The sequence below is a fragment of the Talpa europaea genome (genome assembly GCF_964194135.1).
Source record: "Talpa europaea genome assembly, chromosome: 6".
NCBI classification, from domain to species: Eukaryota; Metazoa; Chordata; class Mammalia; order Eulipotyphla; family Talpidae; genus Talpa; species Talpa europaea.
This window is the reverse complement of record NC_140072.1, coordinates 18435675-18462219: the sequence shown is the minus strand read 5'-3', so window position 1 is coordinate 18462219 and position 26545 is coordinate 18435675. Positions and strand designations below refer to the sequence as shown.

The 26545-nt window shown below is 36.3% G+C and overlaps 1 protein-coding gene across 1 annotated transcript in view; it reads right to left on the bottom strand.

The window, feature by feature from the left end:
* The window catches only part of TTC27 (tetratricopeptide repeat domain 27), a gene marked incomplete at both ends in the record, with an annotated part of 119402 nt that overhangs the window by 5762 nt on the left and 87095 nt on the right, over positions 1 to 26545 (bottom strand). Inside the window, 4 exons of the mRNA XM_084234667.1 lie at positions 3191 to 3302; positions 4560 to 4757; positions 19333 to 19498; positions 23012 to 23064. Coding sequence (XP_084090793.1) covers positions 3191 to 3302; positions 4560 to 4757; positions 19333 to 19498; positions 23012 to 23064 — 529 coding nt within the window. The remainder of the gene's footprint in view (positions 1 to 3190; positions 3303 to 4559; positions 4758 to 19332; positions 19499 to 23011; positions 23065 to 26545) is intronic.

Sequence of the window (26545 nt, the reverse complement as noted above, 5' to 3'; positions counted from 1 at the left end):
ATATTTGTAAAAGTATAATGTCTAATATTTCTCCACTGATTTGTTCATGTTTTTGTTCCCTTAAATTATGTTCACCCAAGCAGATCAAAAAGCAGACCCAGATTTAAAACTATACTAAGCCGGCCTCCCTGGTTGCGAAGCTGCCCACAGCTTCTGCAGTGCCAGTTCGATCCCCGGCCACCGGCGAGGGTCCCACATGGCGCGCAGACCTCTCCTGCCGCCCGCTGCTCCCCTCAGCAGTGTACTTCGGTCCTTCTGCCTGCTCTGCTCCCCGCTCTGGCTCTGGTGAATTCTCTCAACCTCCCGCGCTTCTGACTGTACCCAGTGCTTGCATAAATGAATGAATGAATGAATGAATGAATGAATGAATAAATAAATCTTAAAAAAAAAGGAAGAAAAAAAAATAAAACTATACTAAGCAACGCAACAATGAAAGTTCACTTAGCATCCTAGCTCCTAAACCAGGGACAGAAAAGTCTCTCCTTTTGCACAAAAACTCAAATCAATTGGTGGAGGCTGCCTGTGCCTGGCAAAAAACTTTTGTCATTAGTTAATAATATCTTCCATGGCTGGTGAGAATGAGGCATGACATTCCTAGTTCAGAATAATAATTAAGCTTAAGATATCTCAGGGAAGCACTGAGAGAATGCACAGTAATTGGAAATGTTAATCTCATAAGGCATAGTTTACCTGGAGACAATGAGGACTACCATATAGTTATTACTGTCATGCCTGAGGTATTTAAGCTGTTTAAGACTCAGTACCTTATAACAGCTGTGATTTTTTTTCTTAATCTTTTATTTTCATTCAAGAAAAACAAAAATAGAACAAAACATACAAACACAGGCTATTGGTCCTTCTCTTCAATTCCATTTCCAAAAGGCATTACAGATTGAGAAAGAAATAGAGAAATAACCCACTATTTCAAATCATCAGAAATCGAAGAAAGCAGTGCTTCCTCCAGGTAGACTATAGTTATTTTTTTTTAAATGCTTAGCTATTATTTTTGAAAGTTCCTGGATGGCAAAAAAGGAATAGACTTTTGCCTAGAAAACAGAATAGCAGAAACAGTACACAACAACCCCCAGACAACACAAACGGTGGTGACAAGTGTCATAAAGGTCTCGAACACGATGTGGAGATTGCAATGTCTTATTAACTTTCTGAAGTACATGGCTACTCTTAAAAATAGCAACCCAACAGGCAGTAAATCAGGCGATTTTTTTTTTAAATGTTATATTTCCTTTTCAGAATTGTGTGCGATGGAAACCAGCATTGGGGGATAAAGATAAAAAAGAAAAAAGAATAACAGAATGAGCCGGCTCATTCTTCAACTGAGCACTGGTGAACAAAAGCAACAAACAAAAAGGTTAAGACTAATCTTCGCAAATCTAAAACACTACCAGAAACTAGAGCTGTGCACCCACACAAACGTGCCGTGTGGTGGAAGGAACATGGGCACGTCCACTGAAGCCAAAGGGAACGTGAATGAATGGGTGCTTGTGTGGCTCTAACTACTGCCATGCTATGAAAAAAATCGGTGCCAAAATTAGTTTAAAACCAAGTTTACAGTGCAAAGTAATGATTTTCTCCAAAGTAGTTCTTTACTCTACATATTTCTACTTGACAGGTTTAATACCGTCACTTGGTAATTACAGAGAGTATCTTGGCTTGGACTGTTATAGAGCCAGCTGTTCACAGAAATGTTCAGGGTTGGCAAGCTGAAGTAGATAAGATAAATTCGTCAAAGTTAATTGCAGCCTACTATAACTATGTATATAATGCACCTTCGCATGGGTTTCCCCAAACCCAGTACTGTATCTCCAAAGGCCAAGGGCATAAGACTTTAACTTTCTCTGAGCCCACTTGCCAGGAGGCTACTAGCACAGGCCACGTGAACACTAGGCCCCCTAGCTCACCATCACTGGTCTCTTGGCAATCACCCCAACCTTTTCTACACTGAATTTCAGGTATAGAGTTTAACATTTGTACCTTATCTATCACAGAGTAGGTGGTCCAGGAAATAGGGTATTTATATCTTTTTTGTCAACTATAGTAAAGGCCCTAAGTAGAATTATTAACTACTAAGCCCATTTCTGAATTGTCTGAATGCCGAGTGACTTCTTTAGAGACAAGTTAAATTTTATCCTTGTTCTTTGTTTTTCTCTTTTTAGTTTTGAGTCCCTTATCATATAGCTCAGGCCCCCTCCCCCAGAAGGAACATAAGAAGGTAAAGGATTAACATTAAAACCATGTGTGAGAGATACTGTAAAGTGTATAACATGTTTTTATTTATTTTTCTTAACAACTATAGGCAGGTATTATCTCCATTTTACTGATGAGGGAATTAAGGCTCAGAGAAGCTAAGTAGTTTACCCACAGTCACCCAACAAGTGTGTAGCAGAGTTGGTCCCAAAGTTAGGTCTCCCTGCTTTGAGAGCTATGCCCTTTACATTGTCTCTCACTGGTTCCCTGTTAGTTGCAGAAGTTAGAGGAGGCCTTTAGGATGGGTTCACAGTCCTTGTGATTCAGTTCTGAATATTGTGGCTGCATTATTCTATTTGAACTGCTTCCCACCCAAATTCAAATATAAATATAAAAATGCACTATTAAATGTAACTGGTTTATTTCTCATTGATGCAAATAATTAACCACAATTAAATCTGTGTAATAGATTTACCCAACATATAGGCAAACAACTTTATATGTAAGGTCATTCGTCTCCTCAAATATCACCCATGAAATTTCCCAAAGGTAAGTATTATATCGTAATTTCCTCTTTTGTATTTACCACAGCTCTTTGAATATTGTCATGTACTCTAGAAATCTATGAAAATTTTGTGAATATGCATTAGAAAGGACAGAATGAGTCAGGAAAAGGTAACATTTCAACTATATATCAACACAATAGATGGTGTGAAGGCTAAATGCAGTCACAAAGGCATTTCACATGAAGTTTCTAATATCTGTCACTTATTCCAAGAGAGTTTAAGTCTCCTGTTTCTTCTAATTGTGCCAAAGTGTCTATTATACATTAGTCAATCTATAAATGCTTATTGAATTAAAGACAATTTCGACACAATGAAATAATCTAAAGTTATAGATAATGGAATTTTACTTTTGACTAATACTTTTTTAATCAGTAGGAGTATAAAAAAATGCCATGAATATCAAATGTTACATCAAATACCATGTGCAAGTCCTAGGGCTCTCTGAACCACTTCCTTAAATGATGTAATATCTTTCTCCCAACCACTGGACTGTGTGTCACACTTGTATGCCTTAGAGAGAAACTGGAATGCCTGAGGAAAAAAAAGACCAACATTCAGAATACCAAGTAAAATGCACATTGCAAAACTGTTTCCTGGAAGTCATATGGAACTAATTTCAACTTGAAAAACCAGGATCTGTGTTACAAAGCAGTCTCTATTACTCTCATCAAAGAAGGGGACTAGATGCATGTTCCACAGCAATAAGCAAGTAAAAGAATCACATGAATGTATCTGCACAGAGACACTTCTCTGTAAACAGAGAGACAAGGTTTTATAGGCTTAGAAATCTATAAAAAGCATACATATTTCCTCAGCATTTGTAACCATGACTTTAAGAGATTACTTTTGAGAATAAAGCACTTGATGAAAACTACAGAATTGCTGATAAGTACAAACTCACAGAGGTTTAAAACACTCTTTCACAACCCATCCTTGTGTGGATTCTTGAAAGAGGAGTCACAGATCAGAGAGTTCACAGTACCCTTCCATTTATGCAAGAAAACACATAAATCAAGAAGAAATGGAAGGTCAGAAAGGAGTGTGTGCATGTGTGTGTGTATGTGCGGGTATGTGTTCTCTGGGCTAATAAGGCCATGGCAGAAGCCAGGTAGGTAGACAAAGGGAGGTGAAAACAGCTAAGAATCCTACCGATTAGCTGTATTGTGGCTAATTCCAAACTCATGCAAGGAGTTAATTTGATTTGTTGTGGATGTTTTGTAAAGAACACAAAACGATTATTTCAACCTTGGAAATAATCTGGGGAAACTCTGGGGCTCCATTAAGGTCTAAGATAAGAAGCTAAAGGCATGACTTGAATATAACCCATGTTCACTCACTTGTGAAGAGGGGCAGAGCAACCTTTGAACTCTATGTTTAGACTTTAAAGGCTCTTCTCCAATGTTCTTATCTTGTTCCTTTCTTTTTTTCCCTATCGCAAATCTAAACACTCTTTTGTCCTTGTACCCACCAAGTCTACCTTAGTCTTTTAGCAATGAGCCTGCAGAAAGAGGTATCGAGTAAATAAATAACAAGAGCCAGTTGCCTGCTGCAGTTCTGATAGGGGAACAGCTTAGAGAACCTTTTGGAGGAAACAGAATGATTATATAAGAAAAAATAATGGAAATGAATGCCTACAAATCTTAAACTGTCCACAATTCAATGTTAAAGGCTATGAATCAAAATTAAAAGCATATTAACCTTTTCTTTCAAATTATTAAGCAATTCCTCCAACCATAAAAAAAGAGCAGATCCACTACATATACGTTTAAAAGAAGAAGGGGGACTTACTTTTTCATTTTCATCAGGCTTTTCACTCTGCCCATTTCCATATACCTGGGCATACAGCCTCCAGATTTCGCCATCATTTGTCACTTTTGAAGTGACTCTGCCAAATAACTCCTGTAGCTTCCCCTTGAGGCTGGTTGCGACATCTCCACTTCGATCGGTCATCCCATCGATCACTGCCCGGACCAGAATTGTAAGAACCTTAAAAAACATATAGAAGAGATCAATAAGCTAGAAAGATGTATACAATAAATAAACAGAAGACAAACTAAGAGCAACCATCAACCATTATCAACAAGATGACAATAAACAACCTCATAAGCCTGTTAGAATACCCCACCCTTACACTTTTTAAAAATAGCAGTCAAGTTCTCCTGAAGTACTCTCCTTAGCGGTCCACAGACCGCCTCTCCAGGCATCCAGGCTCCTTCAGGCTCTTCTTCCATGGAGTCCTCTCCTCAGTGCTCCTTTCTCTTCACACCAAGTGCTCTGCTCTCTCTGAATAACCTGATACACACCTGTAGCTTCAAGTACTCCACCAAGTCCAGAGCCAGACACCTCTCCTGAGCCCAGAATTGTAAACCTCAATACCTACCAGACATGTCCCATCAGCATTTCACAGTCCATCTTCCCACAGCTGCTACAGAGGCCCCTGATCCCTCTTCCTCCCATAGTATTACAGCCAGGAATCTGAGTGCAACCTAGATTCTCTTCTTTCTCATTTTAGCCATGTCTAATTGAATTGACTGAATGTTCTTAATGAGTCCCAAATCCAGCCTCTCTGACTTTAGCTTAGGCCTCATTACTTTCTATCTGGTCTGCTGTGATAACATTTTAATTCTGCTTAAAGAAGTTCCAGCCCTTCCTAAATGGTGAATGGTAAATAGCTAATGCATTTGTATTGGGCATGTAGGGCACCTAAAAAGTATCTCTTCTCCTCTGCTCACCATTTAGCAAATTCTTGGTTTTCATGCTCTCAACAGTCTTTAACATTCTATCCTAGATGCTATGAAATCTGATAGATGATGTACCCTAAGGCAGGTACATCATTAGGCACAAATCATGTTTATATGAGCTGGTGTATGTCAAGGCAACTTCCTGTAGACAGAGAAAATGAACCTCAACCATCCACTTCTGTGATGCAGGGACAGCAGAGACAACAGGATCCATCTAAAGCACAGCTAGGAGAGTGCTCAAAGGCCCTGCTCCTCAGTGTGACCCATGGACTGACAGCATCAGCACCACCCAGGAGCTTGTCAGAAATGCAGGATTTTGGATGGAGCTCCCAAGCGATGTTGTTGGTCCTCTGAGCACACCTGGAGCAGCAAACTTCCAAGAGACATCGCTAGGGAGAAAACCAAACTTCATCATTTGTATAAACAGCATCTAATATGGTACCTGGCACACAGCACTGATAGCAATAAAGACTTGTGCTCGAAAGAAAGGCTGAATCAACACACCTCTTTCAGAAGGTATTGCTGAAAGAAATGCAACCAGAGTGACACTGTGCTCTCCCCATCGAGCATTCTGATTCATGCATGAAATGCAGTCAAGCAACTGAGGCTCCACTGGGCCCTGAACACTTGTAGGAATAAGTTCAGACTCCTAGTCCTAATTATAAACACTGATAAAAGTGGACAGGAGAACACGCAATTGTGCTTTCTCATTCTTGTCTGGACAAGCTACATTACCTTTGCCTGTAAAATCACATTACGATTCCACATGTGTAGTTTTAAATCTGAAAATAATGAAATTCAGATTACTATTCTACTGGTGGCTTTAAATACGTAAGTCAGAATGTTGGGTGACCATGAATGTGTACTACTTGTTTCAAGTGCTCAAGGATTAACCTGTTTTGAAAGGGATGGTCCATTAACATAGTAACTAATATACAAAGGAAGTATCCTAAATTAATTAAATGCTTTTTTCTAGGATTTCACAGTTGGCCCAGATCCCATCTCACTTTAGCCTACATGAGGTGACAATGGAGAAGAGAAAACCTTTGGCTTTTATGCCAATAAGAATGAAGCACTGTACTGCTGACATCTGAGAGAGGAAACCAGGTGAAGTGTGTATGTCTGGGGGGCAGGGGGTGTGAAGGGAACTGTAGGTAAGTAGATAACAAGCACCTCTACTTAGTACATATGCAGAAACCACAAGAAGAGAGCAGAAGCTTAAAGAGGAGTGGAAGAAGTAACAAAGTTGTTTTTGTATTATCTATTTGTATGTTTAAAAGCTGGTAAAGCAGCTGGCTCGGGAGCTTAACAGAGTCCAGTCTGGGTGAACAGATAATAGAAGTCATTCATGTTCATGGCAGGTATTTTTATATGTTTTATATATTTTTATATTTTCCTGTATATATTCTAAAGAGATTATAGTGAGTAAAAATCAGACTAAGGATAAAATCTAAAGGAACACAGCACTGAAGAGGAGGGGATGAAGAGAGGCCTCTGCACTAACAAGACAGAAAAAGAAGTGGTCATAAAAGTAGAAGAAAGTGCAACCATGAAAGAAGTCAGGGAAGAAGAGAGTAAAAGGAGAGCAGCCTACAAAAGAGCAGGACTGGAAGATTCCACTGAACTAGGTAATTGGAAGGGTTAGTGACTGTATCTAGAGTGACTCAGAAATTACCAGCACTCTCAAGAAAAAGGGGGAGAGGAGGAAATGCAGGAGGGAATCAAGATTTTAGACAAGAGGTTTACAAAAGGGCAAGAGAAATGCAAAAACAAACACAATTATTAACATCATAAAAAACAAAAAGTTAACACCCCCCCCCATTATAGCATCCTGTAACACCCACATTTTGAATACTATATGTACAGGTATATAATGCTAACAGTATATTTGTTGAACCGAAAATTTAAATATAGTGGGAAGATAAGAAAGGGAAGTAGAAGAGCTGGTATAAGAGAGTTAAATATTCGTTTACTATAATAGGAAGTCAATAGATAAAACCTGCATTTGATTAATAAGAAATAACAGAATATAACTATTATGATGAAGTATAGAAACATGCAAACTGCAAAAAAAATGTCCCCCTACTGGGGAGAAGGATCTTGAGGAGTAGGGGAAATATCACAGCTAGTTGTTTATATTTTGTTGTAAGATTTATATTACTACTGAACTTATAAAAATATATGTAGTATTTTAATAAAATAAAATTTAAAAACAGAAAAATCAAGAATGAATACATTGAATACATTTAATCATGGAAAAGATTAAACATTATAATGGCAGTCACATGAATATTCCTTTATTAGACTTTACTTTACAATGATGTCCTTCAAAAGCAATCCAAGCAGCCCTAAAGTGTGACTGCAGAACTGAGACTACCAGAAGGGGAGAGCGGTGGGTGAGGAGCAAAGTGGGGATGACAATGGGATATAGAGGAGGATTATGGGTTCTTTGGTGGTAGCTGTGGTTCAGGAACATATATCTGAAGAGGTGTGCTCCTATATCCCTAAAACAAACACAGAGCTGTAAACTGTTAGCTCCATAAATATTATCTCCTAGTGATATGTGAGTGGGGCAGGGACAGTGACTAAAAGAGGACTTCTGAGGGCTTTGAGAGTGCTGGTAATTTCTGCTTCAACTCTGGGACTGGTTACACAGGCGCATTTCCTTTATGAAAATTCTTACATTTACAAATGATCTGTATATTTTTCTATATATAGTCTACATTTTAATAAAAAGTTATTTCCTTCAATTACGAAAGTCCTATGAACAGAACAAAAGACTTACTAAAATATATTAATAAATGGAGCTAAAATGTAATCTTAAAAAGTGGTTTTAGAGTGGCAACAGATTTCAAAAACCATTAATTTTTTAACTGACAAATATCACCATTTTCCTCCCACTAATAAGTGAGAAAAATAATATTCTAGTTACCAGACTGACTGAAAAAAATAACTTCTAACATACATTTAATCCTTCTTGAGAAAACAGACATTTGTAACTTAAAAGGAGCAAAACGGGTGTTGTATTAGTATGTCTTTGATTAAATGAATCACCAAAAAACACAATTTCCTCTTGGGCAGTCTATGAAATTTATCAACATTATACTCCTTTACAATATAAAAAGTAGGGGGGGAAAAAAGGTGTTTTAAACAGGTAAATTTTTTATCTGCTGTGAACTGGGTAAAAATGGGTAAATTGTTATGATTATTTCACTCATCAGTAACTAATTAAAACTATACTAAATATGCAATAAGTGGCTGATGGGTAGCATATTAAAATTTAAGAATTTGACCTGGAACAATTCTTGAGGAAATGGGTTTTTAACTGTATATATATGTATGTTGTATGTTGTGTGTGTGTATACATACATATATATATATATACATACTAGTAACTTTAATCATTTCATTATCATTTCTTTCTCTCAAATGAAGCCAAACTAGTTTTTGTAGTTTTTTAATTAAAATTTCCCCAAGAGAGTTAATAAGAAATAAGAAGGCAAAGGCACTGAGGGTTAGAATGAAATCCTAGTGGTGGTTGATTTTTGGAGGAATAGAATGGCCTCATGTCTCAGGCTAATGATCACACCTATACCCTATAGGGTACAGCTTCATCTACCCAGAGAGAACCCTCCTTTTTTATTTTTACCCAAGGAGAACCTTGAATGTCTTCATGGAAGTGTCTAAAGAAACACAGAACTGACATTCAACGAGTATACTGAATAGATTTTTATGAACTGTTTTTGTTTTGCTCATTAATAATCTTGTCTGATCAATATTGTCTTCCGTAGCTTGTAATAAACACATCCACACATAAACAGAAAACAAAATCCCCAACACAAGCACCACTAACATTACTGTGAATGTCTTTTTAAAGTCTTACTATATGCACATTTTAAAGTATAATATTATATAACTGTTTTATGTTGTCCATTGTGCTTAAGAATTTTTCATATGCCTATATACTCTCTCTATAGATTGAAAATATTCCCCTCGGTTGATACATGACCTTCTATTTTACAATTCTCCTGCATTAATAAGACTGTTTTCATGTGTTGTCACTGTTATTATTATCATAAATAACACTTCAATATGTTTTTGTACTGAAGATTTTTTTTCAAACTGAAGTTTTCCTTAGGTTAGAATCCCAAGAATAGAATTATAGAATCAAGGAAATAAATATTAAAAGACTCAAGGGAAGTTTGATACTTTCATAAAAGCTAAAATCAAATTAGATGTCCACCTGTACACCTGTAGTATTAAAAAATGCACTTCACTGCATAGTACCAGCACAGTACATAGTTCTTAAAAAGATCTTTGGTATTTTCTTCTACTAAAGGTATATGTTCTGAATTTTTGGACTTCTTAAAGTCTCCAGAATTAAATGCAGAATGTAAGTTTCTGCTGTTTTAAGGCACCAAATTGTGGTAATTTGTTACCACAGCCCCAGGAAACAAACCCACCCATCTTAAGTAAAAAGACTATGATAACATTAAAACACTAACATAAACTCTCCCAAGGTACTTCCCTGCCTTCTATAAGCATCTATATTAATCATCCATAAGAATGTCACTGTCACAGCCTATCCCTACTCAGGATGACACCTCCAGCACCCCAATCACGGATAAGAATCTTCCTTTCCTCAGGTGCAGAAGTTTTAAATATAAAGCTCTTCACCTTTTCCTCAGTGGAGTATGGCTTTTACATCATGATTGAAAACATTTCATCTATCTCGAAGTTTATAAAAATATTTACCAAACTGTCTTTTGATCTTTCATAGCTTCACATTTTCAATAATGGTTTAGTGGTAGTGGTGGTGGTGAAGAAAGCAGTTAGCCTTAAAAAGCACTTGCACGTGCCAGGGGCTGTTCCAAGTCCATTACGTACTAACTCACTTAATCCTCACAATAATCCTGTGAGCAGGTACTTTATCAATCCCATTTTGCTAAACTGAAGCATAGAGAGATTAAGTAACTTGCCCAAGGTCACAGAACTAGTGATTAGCAGAGGTGGGCTTGAAGCCCAAGGTGTCTAACTCTGGAATTTATATGGACTCTTGCCTATAATGTAATCCTACTTCTCAAGGCATTTCAATTTCAGTATTTTATCCACTGAAATTTATTTTGGTGTAAGAGGGAAGTAGAGCTTTAGTTTTTTATTCCAAATGCTTGGCCTGCTATTCCAATACATACTGAATATTCTATTTTTATCTCAGATTTGAAATGCCATCCTTGTCGGGTACTAAATTTTCATACCTACTTGAGTCTGGTTCTGAATTCTCTATTCTATCTATGACATTCCTGTAGCAGATGTTAACTCTTTACATAATAAGGACATTATTAGCTTTTTATCTTTCCTATTTGTTACAAATATTTTGTCACATATTTTTTTAATGTGGTCATAAAAATTCCTTCAAGTTTTCTTTTATTGCTTCAAAGTTCAGGGAGTTTGGTATGTATCCACATTGACTCCTAATTTTGTTATGAGATGAAAATATTTAGCATATATTTAGTCCATTTGGAATTCATTTGGTGTATCAGACAATACTGTATGTATATTTTTTGAGACTGGATGCTTAAAGGAATTTCCTTTTAATCAGTATAAGCAGCCCCATAATCCCTCACATGGTACCCAAACCAATGACCCACCACTGATTCCACGTCATGACCTCTAAATCCCTACTCCACACCCCTCGTTCATTGAGGTGACACAGAACTTTTGTTTCATTCTCTATGCTAACTTAATTCCCGCCTCCATCACAGACCACGCTTGGGGTGTAGCAAGCAAAGAGTGATTGTGGGGAACCAGTGACCCCTGAAGTTTTCTCACACAGAGGAGAAGCAACTCTATTGTAAATACTGAAGAATCTTCATAACGAGAAAAACATAACTATCTTCTTCTCCAACACTAACTTTGAAGTCTTTGGCCAAGTCTCACCAGAATCTTGGCCTAAAGTACAAGGCGTTAGCCCTTTGAGCCCTGGAGGTCTTCAGAGCAGGAAGGAACAGGATTGCTTTAGGACCAGTTACAAAAACCTCCAGGAGGGCTCCAGGCCAGGGATGAAGCCATTTCCGCCTCCCCAGCTTGGCTAATTCCCTGCTCCACTTGGAGCTCTCTGAAGAACTTGCTCTGTTTCCTGGTCTGATAACCCTGGCCTGTGGCTTCCCCAAGTCTCAGTTAACAGAAAGGTAGGCATTTAATATTCTTTTCATTCCTGGAGCCAAAAAAAAAAAAATCTTAAAGTGCTTGGGCTTTAGGTGCCCTTCAGACTGCAAGTTTGAGTTGTCCCTGCTAGCTATGAATCATCAGACTTAATTTATTAGTTCAGCTTGCTGAGCCTCAGATACTTCAAAAACAGTAAAATGGAGATAATACCCTTTTCGCAGAAATAGATTTAAAAAATATATATATATATATATATATATTCACTCCCCTCTTTTCTTTTAGGTAATACTCAACCACTGCTTGTTCCAGGACTTCAACAAGGTTGGCAACCTGTCTCACTGCACATCAGCACTACCTTCCCCTGCCCCAAAGAAAACACCAAAGAGAAATCCACATGAAGAACAACATCAATATAAAAGAATACATATTGTTTGATTCCATTGACATGACATTCAAGAAGCAGCAAAATTGAATTGTGGTGACAAACCAGAAAAGTAGTTGCCGCTGGGGGTAGGGTGGTGATTCAATTGTCTGCAAAGGAGCACAGGAAAACTTTTGTGGTGATGAAAACGTTTCATGTCTGTGTGGGTGTGGTTTTTTAAGAATATATAATAGTCAAAACACACTAAACTAACATTTAAGATATTTGAATTTTAATATATGTAAATTAAACCCCAATTTAAAGAAGCTCTTTATTATACAGAGTTTACATGCACATTAATATGAAGTGGAAATGTGTTTCCTTGCAGTATAAATTTATTTAGCTTCTTTATACTTTTATTGAGGTATAATTTATATATAACATTATATTAGTTTCAGGTGTCCAACATAATGATCTGATTCTTGCTTATATTGTGAAATGGTCACCATTGACTAGATATCCTAAGTCTAATTAACATCACAATAGAATCTCAAAAAAAATTTTTTTGAGATGAGAATTTTAATATCTACTTCCTTAGCAGCTTTCAAATTGGAATACAGTATTATTAACTGTATAGCTACCATGCCGCTGTATCACATATTTGTTTTAAAATTGGGAGTTTATACCTTTTGACTCCATTGGCCCATTTTGCCCACGTCTGGCAACCAACCAATCCATTCTCTGCGTTGGTTTTTTTTTTTTTTTCAACATTCCACACATAAGTAGATCATACAATATTTGTCTTTCTGATTTATTTCATTTAGCAAAATATACTCAAGGGTCCATATATGTTGTCGCAAATGGCAAGATGTCACTAGGTTTTATAACTGAATAATATTCCTTTGCGTGTGTGTGTGTGTGTGTGTGTGTATGTATCTCACATCTTCTTTATCCATTCATCCATCATTGGACATTTAGGTTGTCTCCCTATCTTGGCTATTGTGAATATGCTGCAATGAACATATAAGAGTGCATGTATCTTTCTGAATTAGTGTTTTCATATTCTTTAAATAAATACCTAGAAGTGGAATTGCTGGAGGCTACAGTAGTTCTATTTTGAATTTGGTGAGGAAACTCCATAGAGTTTTCTATAGTGGCTGTACCAGTTTACACACCCACCAATAACAGTGCATAAGGGTTTCCTTTCTCCACATCCTTGCTAACGCTTGTTATTTCCTGTCTTTTTGTTAACAGACATTCAGACAGGTAGGAAGTGATATCTCACTGTGGTTTTGAGTTGCAATGTGCTTTTGATTTGGAAATATGCTTTTTAACATAAATCTTCCCACAGACTTCAAGGCATAACACAAAGAAAAGAAACCAGCATGCCTAAATGTGATTCCTAGCTTCAGTTCCTACTAGCTCTATTACTGGTCAAGTTATGTAACCTCTCTGGATTTCCTACTCATCTACTTTAAAATGAGGAATATTTATTATCCATCTCAAATATTGCAAGCTCTAAAAAACAATAATCCATGTTAAGTGCCAGAAACACAGTAAGCATTCAATACATGTTAATCCTCTTCCCTTCCTCTTCCATTTATAAACAGCAAATGGGGTGTAATAATGCAATACTTAAATTCTTTTCCCAAAATGAATGTCGAAGTTGTCAAAGAAAGAGGAAGAGAGATGCATGGATATACACAACAATTTTTCTACAAGTATATTCACAGCATTATTCATAATAGTAGAAAATTGGAAAATCAAACAGGAACAAATTAGGCAGGAACATGAAAATTAGTTCTATGATAAATAAAAATATGATAGAAAAACATTCCTGAATTGTACTATTCTATGCTTTAGTCAGAATTAGGACATAAAGAGAAGAGAGGGGAAGTAGTAAAGGCAGTCTATCCATTCATTGTCTGATTACAAACAGTAAAAAATAAGGAATAATTAGTAGCTTATCCTGTCTGTACTAAATGGGTATAAATTTTCACACATGCAATGCAGGAAAAATTAAAATGCCAATAATGGCATCTGTAAAGAAGTAGAAAAAATACATTAAAAAATTTTAAAGTAAATTAAAATAGAATGGGGTCAGGTAGTGTCAAACATAAGAATATCAGAGTTATTCTGAAAGACACCTGCTACTGAATTGCTGAACTTGTAGAGTCAAATAAAGTAAAAAAAAATTTTGCCAAGATAAAAATACTCTAGAAAATTCCCCAATTGTTTTAGGACACATGATGACAGATAGAAAGCTGTATGCCAGGAAGCAAAATTTGACTGTGTCCATCACTAGCCATCAAAACTTTCCTTCAACGATGACTTAGTCACTATGGAAGTTATTTTAGCCAAGTCAAAGCCTATACATTGCCATCAGCATTTTATGACACTTTCAAAGAGGGTTATTAACAGAGTCTAGAATAAATTAACACATTATCTCACTGTGGCTATTTCTCCATGTGACTACCTGAAAGTGCTCTAGTAAAAATAAGGTGGCCAAGTTGCTAATTCTATCTGAGGAAATCACTGGCTATGGAGTCATTGTGTTCTTAATATTTCTCCAAATCCAAATGTAAAAATTAAGCTAATAGCCCTACCATCTGACATCTTAATATCATTCTGTGCTTTTCAAAGCGCCTTGTTTATAAAGCAACATTTTGCTTAACAGAAACCATTCTGGGTTCTCCTGACCATGGCAGAGGGGCTAGAAGAGGGAAATCTCAAAAATCCAATTGCTGCCCTTGATTGTTTCTAAAGGTAATGAAGTCCTATAGACACTAATTTTGAACCCATTGAAATACCCATAAATACCCAGGTAAAATAATATTGTGCAAAAGAAGGTTTGTTTTAGGGTCTCCCTGGTGGCACAGGTGGTTGAGCGCAGTGCTGTGAAGCTGTCCGCAGCCTCTTCAGGGCCGGACTGATCCTGGCCAGCCACTGAGAATCCCACATGGCAAGGCAGACCTCTCCTGTAGCGCCCGCTGCTCCCCTCAGCAGTGTCTTCGGTCCATCTGCCTGTTCTGTTCCCCGCTCTCTCTCTAGTGAATCCTCTCACCCTCCCATGCATCTGGCCTGTACCCCAGTTCTTGTATAAATAAAATAAATCTTAAAAAAAAGGTTTGTTCTTAAATAAGGGACCAGGAAAATGAATAACTATAAGAAAGTGAAAATCAAAATCAACAAAAAACTATGAACCAGTGACACTCTATGGGGGGTGGGGGAGGGGAGGGGAGGGATTGGGGTCAAAATAAGGGGGTTACAATTGTATGGGGAATATAAAAATAAAATTTATTTGAATAAAAAAAAGGTCTGTTTTATATTCTGAATTTTAAGGAACAAAAAACTAATTAGAGGAGAAAAAAAGACTAAAATATTACTTGGTCACAATTAAAACTAAATTCTAATAACCAACCTTTTATCTAAGTTCAGAATGATAAAAATTAAAAACTGCTAACAAGTACAGGATTTGGAGAGTTTATTTTATTTTTTAATTTATTCATGCATACAAGAACCGGGGTACAGGCCAGATGTGCAAGAGGGTGAGAGGATTCACCAGAGACAGAGTGGGGAACAGAACAGGCAGGCTGACGAAATACACTGCTGAGGGGAGCAGCAGGCGAGACAGGAGAGGTCTGTCACGCCATGTGGGTATCTCCCCAGCAGGGACTGAACCCGCACTGCTGCAAAGGCTACTGACAGCTTCACAGCGCTGCTTCACAGCACTGTGCACAACCGCCTGCGCCACCAGGGAGGCCCAACTTGGAAATTTAAAATGGAAACCAGAATACAATTTTGCTATGGGTAAAAAAATACCTTATTATTATATTTGCTGGCAAAGCAAGGAACTGACTATGACCACTAAAATAATCTGAAAAATCTAAGATAAAAGTTAAATCAAGGATACCAATCAATGCAAGAAACTTTTTTTTTTAGGCTTTTTTTCTTTTCTGCAATATATGCTCAAAATATATTTCCATGCATTCAGAACTAAAGCTGGATAAATCGGGGGAAAAAAGTGATCAAATGAAATAGGATCATTCTTCACACTAATTAAGCTTTGTTTTCTTTTCAACTGTTCATTAAAAATGTAAGAAAAATCTATTTTTAGTTTAAAGTGAACTGTATTAACTGAAAATTTCCCCAAATTCCCCAGAATAAAAATCATTATTTAAGTTCTTTTATTCTTTCTTAGGGAAGGTTTCTGAAAGATTTCTAATGATGTGTTTTTACAATTCCAATGAATCTGACTAGATACACAACATGCTAAATCAACAACTGAAAGTTTATCTTTAGAATCAACTAACTATACTCCGTTTTATTTTTGCCCACTATCTCCTTGGTATCTACCACTCTGACTACCAATCTGTTCTACAAAATGTCACCTCTCTCCCCATACATTACATATACTCAAAAACGGCATCATTCTAAACATTTGCAAGACATGTTTTCATCCTAAGATAGAATGAGAGTCCTAATCTGGAAATGGTACAGGAGTTGCAAGGTAGCTTGGAGTACTTAACACACCTATCTAAGTCAACTAAAATCAGCTATAGCTTGATGACTTTATACCTGTTTATGATATAAAAGTAACAGCTTTCAAAACAATCTTTAAACAGTTCTATTGTTTCATATCATGAGTTTCCTTAAAACAAGAAGGAAGATACATATGTTCTGGAGTAAACATAATTTATGAAAACACAAATCTACCCCACAGAGCTGAGGTGAGAATTAAAAGAGTAAATACAAGCCAAGTGCTTGTATAGGGGCTGCGACCTAGGCATTTGGGATCCTTATATAGAACTAATCCAGAAAGGCAGCTCTCCTGGCCGCCTGTGACTACGCAGGTTTCTCTCTTTTTCTTTCTCCCTTTCCTAATGAGTCTCCCCTTTTAAAACACACACACACACACACACAAATAAAACCAATTCATTTGGTTGCCAAGCGTAGAAGGATAATCAGGATAATCTGGAGAAAATAAAAAAAGCCAATCATTAATTGCTACTAATACCTGATATGGATTACTGTGGGTTAAAATATAGATTTGGAGGAGAAATACCAGTTATATCAGATCTACTAGTAAGAACTTGGAAATATAACATAGAAGATAAATAGGAACAGACTGACAAAGGAAGACATTTTAAGATGATTCTGGAAGAGATGTCACTGCCAGCAGTAGAACCAGTAGTATAGGAAAGCAGGAGGAGAATTCAACGTAGCCCTTTATCAGACTCCTCTGAGGTCCCTCCTTGCTCTGACAGTTTGTAATTCCAAAGAATGCTGGAGTTAAGCCAGCAGTGATGTCTAAATGAGGTGTGTTGGGCATGAGTTTTTTATGCACATTTTTTAAATATGAAAGAATAGAATTTACTTCAAGTGTAAAACGAATACACTGCCAATGTAAATTATTTGCATTCTCCTTGAGGTTTTAGGAATGGGCTTCGGAATGCTTTCTTAGGAAAGAAACTCTTTTTTAAAAGTTACTATTGAAATAAACAAGAAATACACTGTGATCTGTTCTGAACCTTATCAGTATTCTTTGCCAAGGGGCCAAATATAGGGAACACACTGGAGAGTTTTAATAAGACAAGTGGTGGGAGTGCAAACTGGTCCAACCACTGTGGAGAGCTGTGTGGAGATTTCTGGACCTACTAAACACAGAGCTTCCATAGGATCCAGCAATTCCACTCCTAGGTATTTACCCAAAGGACACAGAAACATCAATTCCAAAGAGCACCTGCACCCCTATGTTTATAGCAGCACTGTTTACAATAGCTAAGCTTTGGAAACAACCCAAATGCCCAAAAATAGATGACTGAATCAAGAAGATGTGGTACATATACACCATGGAATATTACTCAGCATTCAAAAGATAAACACATGCAATTTGCAGCAACATGGATGGCGCTGGAAGGGATCATGCTCAGCAAAATAAGCCAGAAAGAAAAAGAAAAATAACGGATGGTCTCACTCATAGCAGGAATCTAGAAAACTTAAATAAGGGACCAGGAAAATGAATAACTATAAGAAAGTGAAAATCTAAATCAACAAAAAACTATGAACCAGAGACACTTTTTGGGGGGTGGGGGGTGGGAGGGGAGGGATTGGGGTCAAAATGGGGGGGTTGCAATTGTATGGGGAATATAAAAATAAAATCTATTATTTAAAAAAAAATAAGACAAGTGGTAGACCATCAGGTGACTGACTATGCATATATTTTTACTAAAATTCTGCTTTTCCTCTCTATTCATGTTTGAATTCCTTTTTAAATGGTAAAATTCAAGTCTCTTCAACATAGCTCCCGCAAGTGGGTATATGCTTCTACTTGAAGTCACAGACCTTTCAAGTGAATGGCCCAGAACCTAAGCCTTCAAGCAAGGGCATGCACACAGGTCAAGGGCAGGTGCTATTAAGACAACACTCACATTAGACAAATTTTGGAATGGCTGAGGTATAGACAGTAAGTCATGAGTAATGGCGTATTATCATATTTTGTAATTTCTTTATAATTCTAAATCTATCACTACAATCATGGTAAACTTATTAGTATAAATAAAGTTCTATATTTTCACATTCAGACTTTGTAAACCATTAAGCTCCGGGACACACCTGTCTTTGTATATTGTCTAAAATAACAATTAAACCTATAGGGTCTTGTATATTTAATCATACTAGAGTCAAACAATGACTTTAAGTCTCCCAAATTCTCCGAAAGGGTACAGTATTTTTTGTATTATGTTAGAGTTAGCCAATGTTGACTTCATCTCACCAAGAATGGACCACCTCATATACACTGCAAAGAAATGCTATAGTCTTACATTCTACATCATTCAAATGCGAATATGGTATGTGAATATGGGGTTTGCTCCAGCCATTACAAATCATAGAATAAAACGAGATACTGAAAATAATAAATAACACAACATCACCTCATATCTGCCTCACATCTGCTTCCAGAATTATCAACATGCCTCATATTTGCAAGCTGTATATACATAAACCACTTACTAGATTTTCATGAATGAGTCATAGTAATATTCAGTCTAGTAATATTCGGTCATAGTAACATTCAGTCATAGCAATATTCAGTCTATGATTACATGAACACAGTTGAGCCTGGACTGCCAGGATTTACATTTAGCTAAGAATATGAACCAGAGAAAAAACACTCTTTTTATACATGTGTTTAACATAATTTTCCTGTGTATAGTCAAAGAAACAATTTATATCAGATGATTAAGTATTAATATTGAATGCAAAACGAAATAACAAAGTATAAATATCCTACCTGAATATCTTTATATTTGTCTCGTAAGTCCAAGAGCCGATGATAAGCTTTAATGGCTTCTGAAAATTCCCCAACATCAATACTAGTGAGAATGTAGTTTTCCCAGATCTGCCAGTGTTCATAGTTGCATTTGAGAGCTTCTTGTAAAGTTCTGAAAGCTTTTACTCTATTGAAGGTCACATTTTAAAGAAAATAATAATGAAAAACCATAGATCAGTAAATCATAGTTAAATGCATAAAATGCTAATGTAGATTTTCCGTGAGTCCTTAATTTTTCATGTTAATAAATAGAATTAGAAACCCAAACAACACCAAGACAAATTTCCCTGCAAAGTTTTTAAAATTTTTTAAAATTTAAAGGGAGCAGGAAACTGCAAAACAAAAATAACTAGAAATGAAAAAGAACAGGAATATGAGAATAAAAACCACTGGAAAGTTTGAAATTGAAAGACATTAAAAATTTTAAAATCTTAACATGTAACAAATGCTACACTGCACATAGAGAACAAATGAACTAAAAGAAAATAGGTGAGGAATTCACACAGTATCCATATTTTAAATAAAAAAATAATAGCAAAGAAAGAATGAGAGGTAAGATTTAAACATGCAATTCACAGACATTCCACAGTAAGCAAATGCAAAAAATGGCAGGACACTATATTTGAACAGACAATAGCATTTTCCAGAACTGAACAAAAATCTAACTTCTACGATGAAAGTGTATTTTGCTTACTGAGTATTATAAGATTAACCAACACCTAGACATATTGTGTGAAATAGAATATAAAGATAATCCTGGGCCTCCCCGGTGGCGCAGCGGTTGAGCGCTGGGTTGTGAAGCTGTCCGCAGCCTCTGCAGCGCCTGTTCGATCCCCAGCCACCGGGGGAGGGTCCCACATGGTGCGCAGACCTCTCCTGCTATCCACTGCTCCCCTCAGCAGTGTATTTCAGTCAGTCTGCCTGTTCTGGTCTCCGCTCTGGCTCTGGTGAATTCTCTCACCCTCCCACGCTTCTGACTGTACCCAGTGCTTGCATAAATAAACAAATAAATCTTTAAAAAAAAAAAAGATAATCCTAAAACCTACCACAGAATAACTAGAGGACAGCAGATATTTCATTGGCAATAAAAGACACAGCAGAAGACAATAGACTATCACCTTTAAAATGCTGAAAAAAATTACTGTCAGCCTAAAATTTTATAGCCAGCTAAATTTAACACTCAAGAATAAATTCAAAAGCAAACATTTTCAGGAGTATGAAGAATAAAAAAATTTGCTACTTATTAATAACCCTTATCTAGAGGAACTACTAAGGGATTTCCTCTTACAAAAATAAAAGAGAAGTTAAAGAGAAGCTAAGGGATAAATAAAATGGCTAGGGAGCACAAATTACTTTATTTGTAGTGGTTGTTTTTGTTTATGTATTTGTTTTAAGTGAAGCCAAAAAGCCAATAAATTCTCTGCAATTAAAAAATATATATACACACATATACACATATTCCTGGAAACTTAAAAATATACTTCTAAAAAAAGGAAGACGAAAATAATCAAGCTAACAAAATATAAAGAAAGAAATGATCAACAAAATGAAAACCTGGGTATTTGAGGGGGAAAAAAAATAAAACAAATGCCTAACAAAATTCTATTTAGAATTCTTAAAAGTATAAATAAAACTAGCAATTTTTGTACATCCTAGGAGAAAGCTATAAATGAATTACACAAAAAGAGTTTAGGAAATAGAGCCACAAAATTTTTGCAATGAATTCTCCTTTACAAGGAGTTTCAATTCACAAATCACTTTCTAAGTCCACAACAGCAGTGACACTACACTGTAAAAGTCACAGAGAAAAAGAAAAAACTTCCCAAGGGACAAGTGGGGAAACAATGCCTAAGGGATTCAGATGAAACAGAGATAAAAGTACTTTAGGGAAGAACCTTGAGATGATAAAGGGATACAGAGAGTTTAAAGAGTGAGCTTAAGGCCTGGACAGGATTCTTACAGAGGAATAGCAATTATCTAACCCTAAAGTAAAAATCTCAAGAGTCAAAAAAAAGCAATGTCTAAAACAGTTGGAAAGAAAGGAAAGAGTAAAAAGGCAAGCATAAAGGAGTAATTTATCTTTGACCTACAGCTTTGCCTTTGCACAAAAACCTATTCATGGTGCTACAGGACAAGAAAGTATTAACAGAAATTGAGGAGTAATGTGAAAGAACCCCTAAGGTAGAAAGCAGAATACTTAGGATTAATGGCCTTGAAGACAAGGCAGAGTATCAAGAGACCCTCACTATGTACAAGTTATCAGTGTTACTAGAAAAACTCACTGAGATCATTCCACAACTATGACAGGGATTTCCCTCATCCCTTGCTTTAAACTAAAGGGGTCTCTAGGGTGTTTTCATACAATCAGTTACAATCAAGAACATAATATTATTTTCTGAAGAGAATGGTAGAACAAACAGTACTTTATTTATGTACATTGTCAACCCAGGGCAGTGGAAACATCTCACAATCTCAACTTAATATGTATTTAATGATATCTGCAGAAATATCTTGTGAATCCGCAAAGAAAAATTAAATTAAGTTTGAAAATAAAGTCAAGCAGAAACGGAAATACAGGCATTTTAATTAATTTATTAAAACTCCAGCAACAACAATCATGGTCTCTGCCCTTTCCTTCACTTTCTGCAGTCAGTAAGTGCAGTTGCTTGTCTCAAAGTGCTTGGCATTTGCCCCTTCTTTTTCCACTAGCTATCTCCTCACTGGCTTGTTACAACAGCTATCTCCTAACTGGTTTCCCAGCCTCCAGTTTCCTCTCTAGACTGTCTCATGTACTGCCTCTGAATAAATCTTCCCCAAAAGCTTTTTTCTTCATCATTACCTCACTGAAACCTCTTACTTCCTATTGCCAACAAGAGTGTCTCAACTTGTTAGTTAGATCATCAGAGCACAGTGCACTGACCTTTCCAACCTTGCCCCTCACTGTAGATCTCACTACAGTTAGAGTCGGGTTATTTTATTTCGTATCTCCTAACGTGCTGTCTTCATTCCTGTCACTCTGCATACGGTTGCTTTCCTCTTGCCCATTTCCTCTGTGCTCTCTAGCCCTCCTTCAAATTTTAGTCCAGCATCTTCTAGAAAGGTTTCTGAACCACAGTTAAACATCAGAGATTCTCTCTTCTGAGATTCACTGGCAAAGCGTAAGTGCTTTCTACCTATTACTAATTACTATTACTAGAACCCTCTTTGTTTTTCTCACTTGATAGTCACTACAGACTACTTATATTGCTAATTAATTTTAAAAATATGGCATAATATTTTATTTCTTAAACTTACACACCCTAAAGACAATGGTTCATATTTCATTTCTCAATAATGTCTCACACAGAGGAAGTAAACCAGTAAGAATCTATCAAATGAGTTGACCAACATATAATGAAATTGAGAAATAAAAGTTTTATATCAGACAGTTCAAATAATATTCCTTTATTACATATTAAACATTTTAAAGCTATAAAATACATTTAGAATTCAAATGTGTATATGAAGTCAATCTAACTCAAAAGATATGAGTGGGCAAGGAAAGAAGAAAGAATAAGACACAATGATTCAGGATCAGTTGAAGAAAACTGTGTTCACTTAATTTGAAAGCAAAGTTCTTTATATTTTCTGATGTACTTACTTTTGTTTTAATCGTATATAGGAAGTTGATAAGTTGTTCCAAGCTTCAGCATTCTGAAATGATCAAGAACCCAGTTACAGACAGTTACAGATACTCACATAACATAATGACTGCAACCAAAAATACAACATATTTTCCTACTCAGAGATGTACCCTTATATAATCACAATTTTCAATGAGGTATGTTGAAGGGTATATGAGAAAATTAAACTTCATTTCTATAATTTAGAACTAAAAAGTCACAAATGTAGTCAACAAAATGATATGGGTATTATAGTACTAATTTAGAATTAAATTAAGATTTGACTTTCAAATTTAGAATCACAAAATAGTTGAACTACTTCCAATATAATTTATGCAACATGTACATTACAAATCCAAGGCAATGCAAAATATTGCTTTTCCTATCTTAAAAGGTTTTGTTATTCCACCATCATCATTTATCAGATAGGAGAACAAAGGAGTATGTGTTCTCCAGTGTTATTCCTAAATATTTCATCAATCAAACATATTCCTCTATGCAAAGTCTATATAAATAAATCAGTCTCTATATAAACCAAATATAACCAAAGTCTCCATATAGATGTTGATTCTGATAAGAACTTTAGAATTATGTATATTCTTCTTTGTTCCATTTCTTAATAAAATTTAGAGTATATAGTTGTCAAGTTCCATACAAATGATTTAAAAATTAAGTTGCAATAGACTTCTGCTTGCAGGCATAAAATTAGTACAAGACTAGTCTTATCACCATAACAAGTTACAAACTGAGAAAAAATTTAGCGATAGGAGCATAGAACTGTGATCTTTGAGTGGATGGCAATAGCTAAGGCGTCTCAACAATCAAAGTGGCACTTTCAGGGCTGCAGCCTGGAGAGTGGGAATCAAACAAAGCAAAGTAGTCTTACTGAGATGAAGAAAAAGAGATCAGTGTAGGCCTGAAAAGGTTGCTGGAATTTGTAGAGCAAAATATTAGGAAAGAGAGACCTACACAGAGAATAAACCCCAGAAATCTCAATAAGCATCTCCTTGAGTCCTTGACTAAGCTAACTCATGTGCAGGGCAAAACATTGTCAGATTGACAGAAAGCTGGAAGCTGAATGGAGATTCTGGAGGTCACAAGTTCCAAGCAACCAGAATCAAGAGTTCCTGTTAATCCTCAATGGCATTAATAAGTTTAAACACCAAAAGATTATATCTTAATTAAAAAAAATTAAAGAAAATACTATGAGCAGGGCCTCCCCGGTGGCGCAGCGGTTGAGCGCTGGGTTGCGAAGCTGCCCGCGGCCTCTTTGGCACCGGTTTGATCCCCGGCTGCTCCCCGGCCACCGGAGGAGGGTCCCACATGGCGCGCAGACCTCTCCTGCCACCCGCTGCTCCCCTCAGCAGTGTACTTCGGTCCTTCTGCCTGCTCTGCCCCCGCTCTGGCTCTGGTGAATTCTCTCACCCTCCCGCGCTTCTGACTGTACCCAGTGCATGTATAAACAAACAAACAAAACAAATAAATAAATAAAACATGCCTCTAAAAAAAAAAGAAAAAAAAAAAAGAAAATACTATGAGCAATCGTATACTAACAAATAAGACAACCTAGATGAAATGGACAAATTTCTAGACAGACAGAAACTCTCAAAAGTGATACCAATAAGAAACAGAAACTCTGAACAGACCTAGAGCTAGAAAAGAGAATGAACAAGTAATCAAAAACCTTCCCACAAAGAAATCCCCAGGACCAGAAGCTTTCACTGATAGATTCTACAAAATGTTTAATGCAGAATTAACACCAATCCTTTACAAACTCTTACAACTATTACTGTGAAACCAAACTCAAACAAAGAAAGACATAATAAGAAAGAAAACAGACCAATATCACTTATGAATACAGACACAAAATACTCAATAAAATACTAGCAAATGAAATCTTGCAGCATATTAACAGAATTATATAATATGATCAAGTGGGATTTATGCCAGGAATGCAAGCTTGGTTCAATAACCAAAAATCATTACATGTAATAAATTACATTAATAGAATAAAAGGATAGAGGGGAACTACATAATCTCTCAACAAAGAAAAAGCATTTGACAAAATCCAATACCCTCTGCTCAACAAAACTTTCAGTAAACAAGTGGCATAAAGATAGACATATAGATCAATGAAATCGAATTAAGGGTCCAAAAATAAACTCTTACATTTAGTTAATTGGCTTTTGCCCAGGGTAACAAAATCATTCAATGAGGAAAGGAGTCTTCAGACAATTATTCTGGAAAAACTGCATATCCACATGTAAAAGAATAAAGTTGGGGGCCTCCCCTGGTGGTGCAATAGTTGAGTGCTGGGCTGCGAAGCTGCCCGCAGCCTCTGCAGCGCCGGTTCAATCCCTGGCCACCGGCAAGGGTCCCACATGGCACGACAGACCTCTCCTGCCGTGCCCGCTGCTCCCTTCAGCAGTATATTTCGTCACTCTGCCTGTTCTGTTCCCCCACTCTGGCTCTGGTGAATTCTCTCACCCTCCCACGTTTCTAACTGTACCCAGTGCTTGTATAAACAAATAAATCTTAAAAAAAAAAAAAGAATAAAGTTGGGCTCTTTCCTCACACTGTACATAAGAAATTAACTTAAAAGGCCCTTGAACCCCTTGAATCTAAATGTAAGAACTAGAACAAAGAAAGTTTTGAAGAAAAGATAAGGGATAAAAATCTTCACAGCCTTGGATTTGACAATAGATTTAGATATGACTCTGACAACAGAAAAAACAGGTAAGTTGGACTTCATCAACATTAAAAAGTACCTCCAAATACATGATCAAGAATGTAAAAAGCTACTTAGAGAAAAGGGGAAATATCTGACAAGGGTCTTTAAACTAGGATAAAGAATTCTTACTTCAACAACAAAAATACAAAAAATAATTTAAAAATGAACAAAGGGTGTAATAAACATTTCTCCTAAGATGACTCACAAATGGCCAATAAGCACATGAAAATATGTTCAACATCATTAGCCATCAAGGAAATGCAAATTGAAACCATGAGATACCACCCAACATAATCGCTATAATCAAAACCAGATAATAACAAATATGGACAAGTATGTGAGAAATAGAAACCTTCATACATTAGTGGGAATGTAAATGGTGCTTTAGAAAATAGTCTGGCAGTTTCTCAAATTTTGAACATAGAACATATGAATCAATAACTCTACTTCCAGTTATATACCAAACATAAATGGAAATATATGTGCACATAAAAGAAATTTGTAAATGAAATGAATGTTTAAAGCAGTGTGATTCATAATAGTCTAAAATTAGAAACAATCTAATTGTCCCTCAAGTGATGGATGGATAAATAATGTGAATTGACCAAACAAGGGAATGTTATTTGCCAAAGAAAGTGTTGAATAACAAAGTACTGATACTATATGCTACAACATGGATGAACCAAGAAAACATTAATTTAAGTGAAAGAAGCCAACTACAAAAAACACACACTGTATGATTCTATTTCTATGAAATAGAATAGGCAAATCTATAGAGACA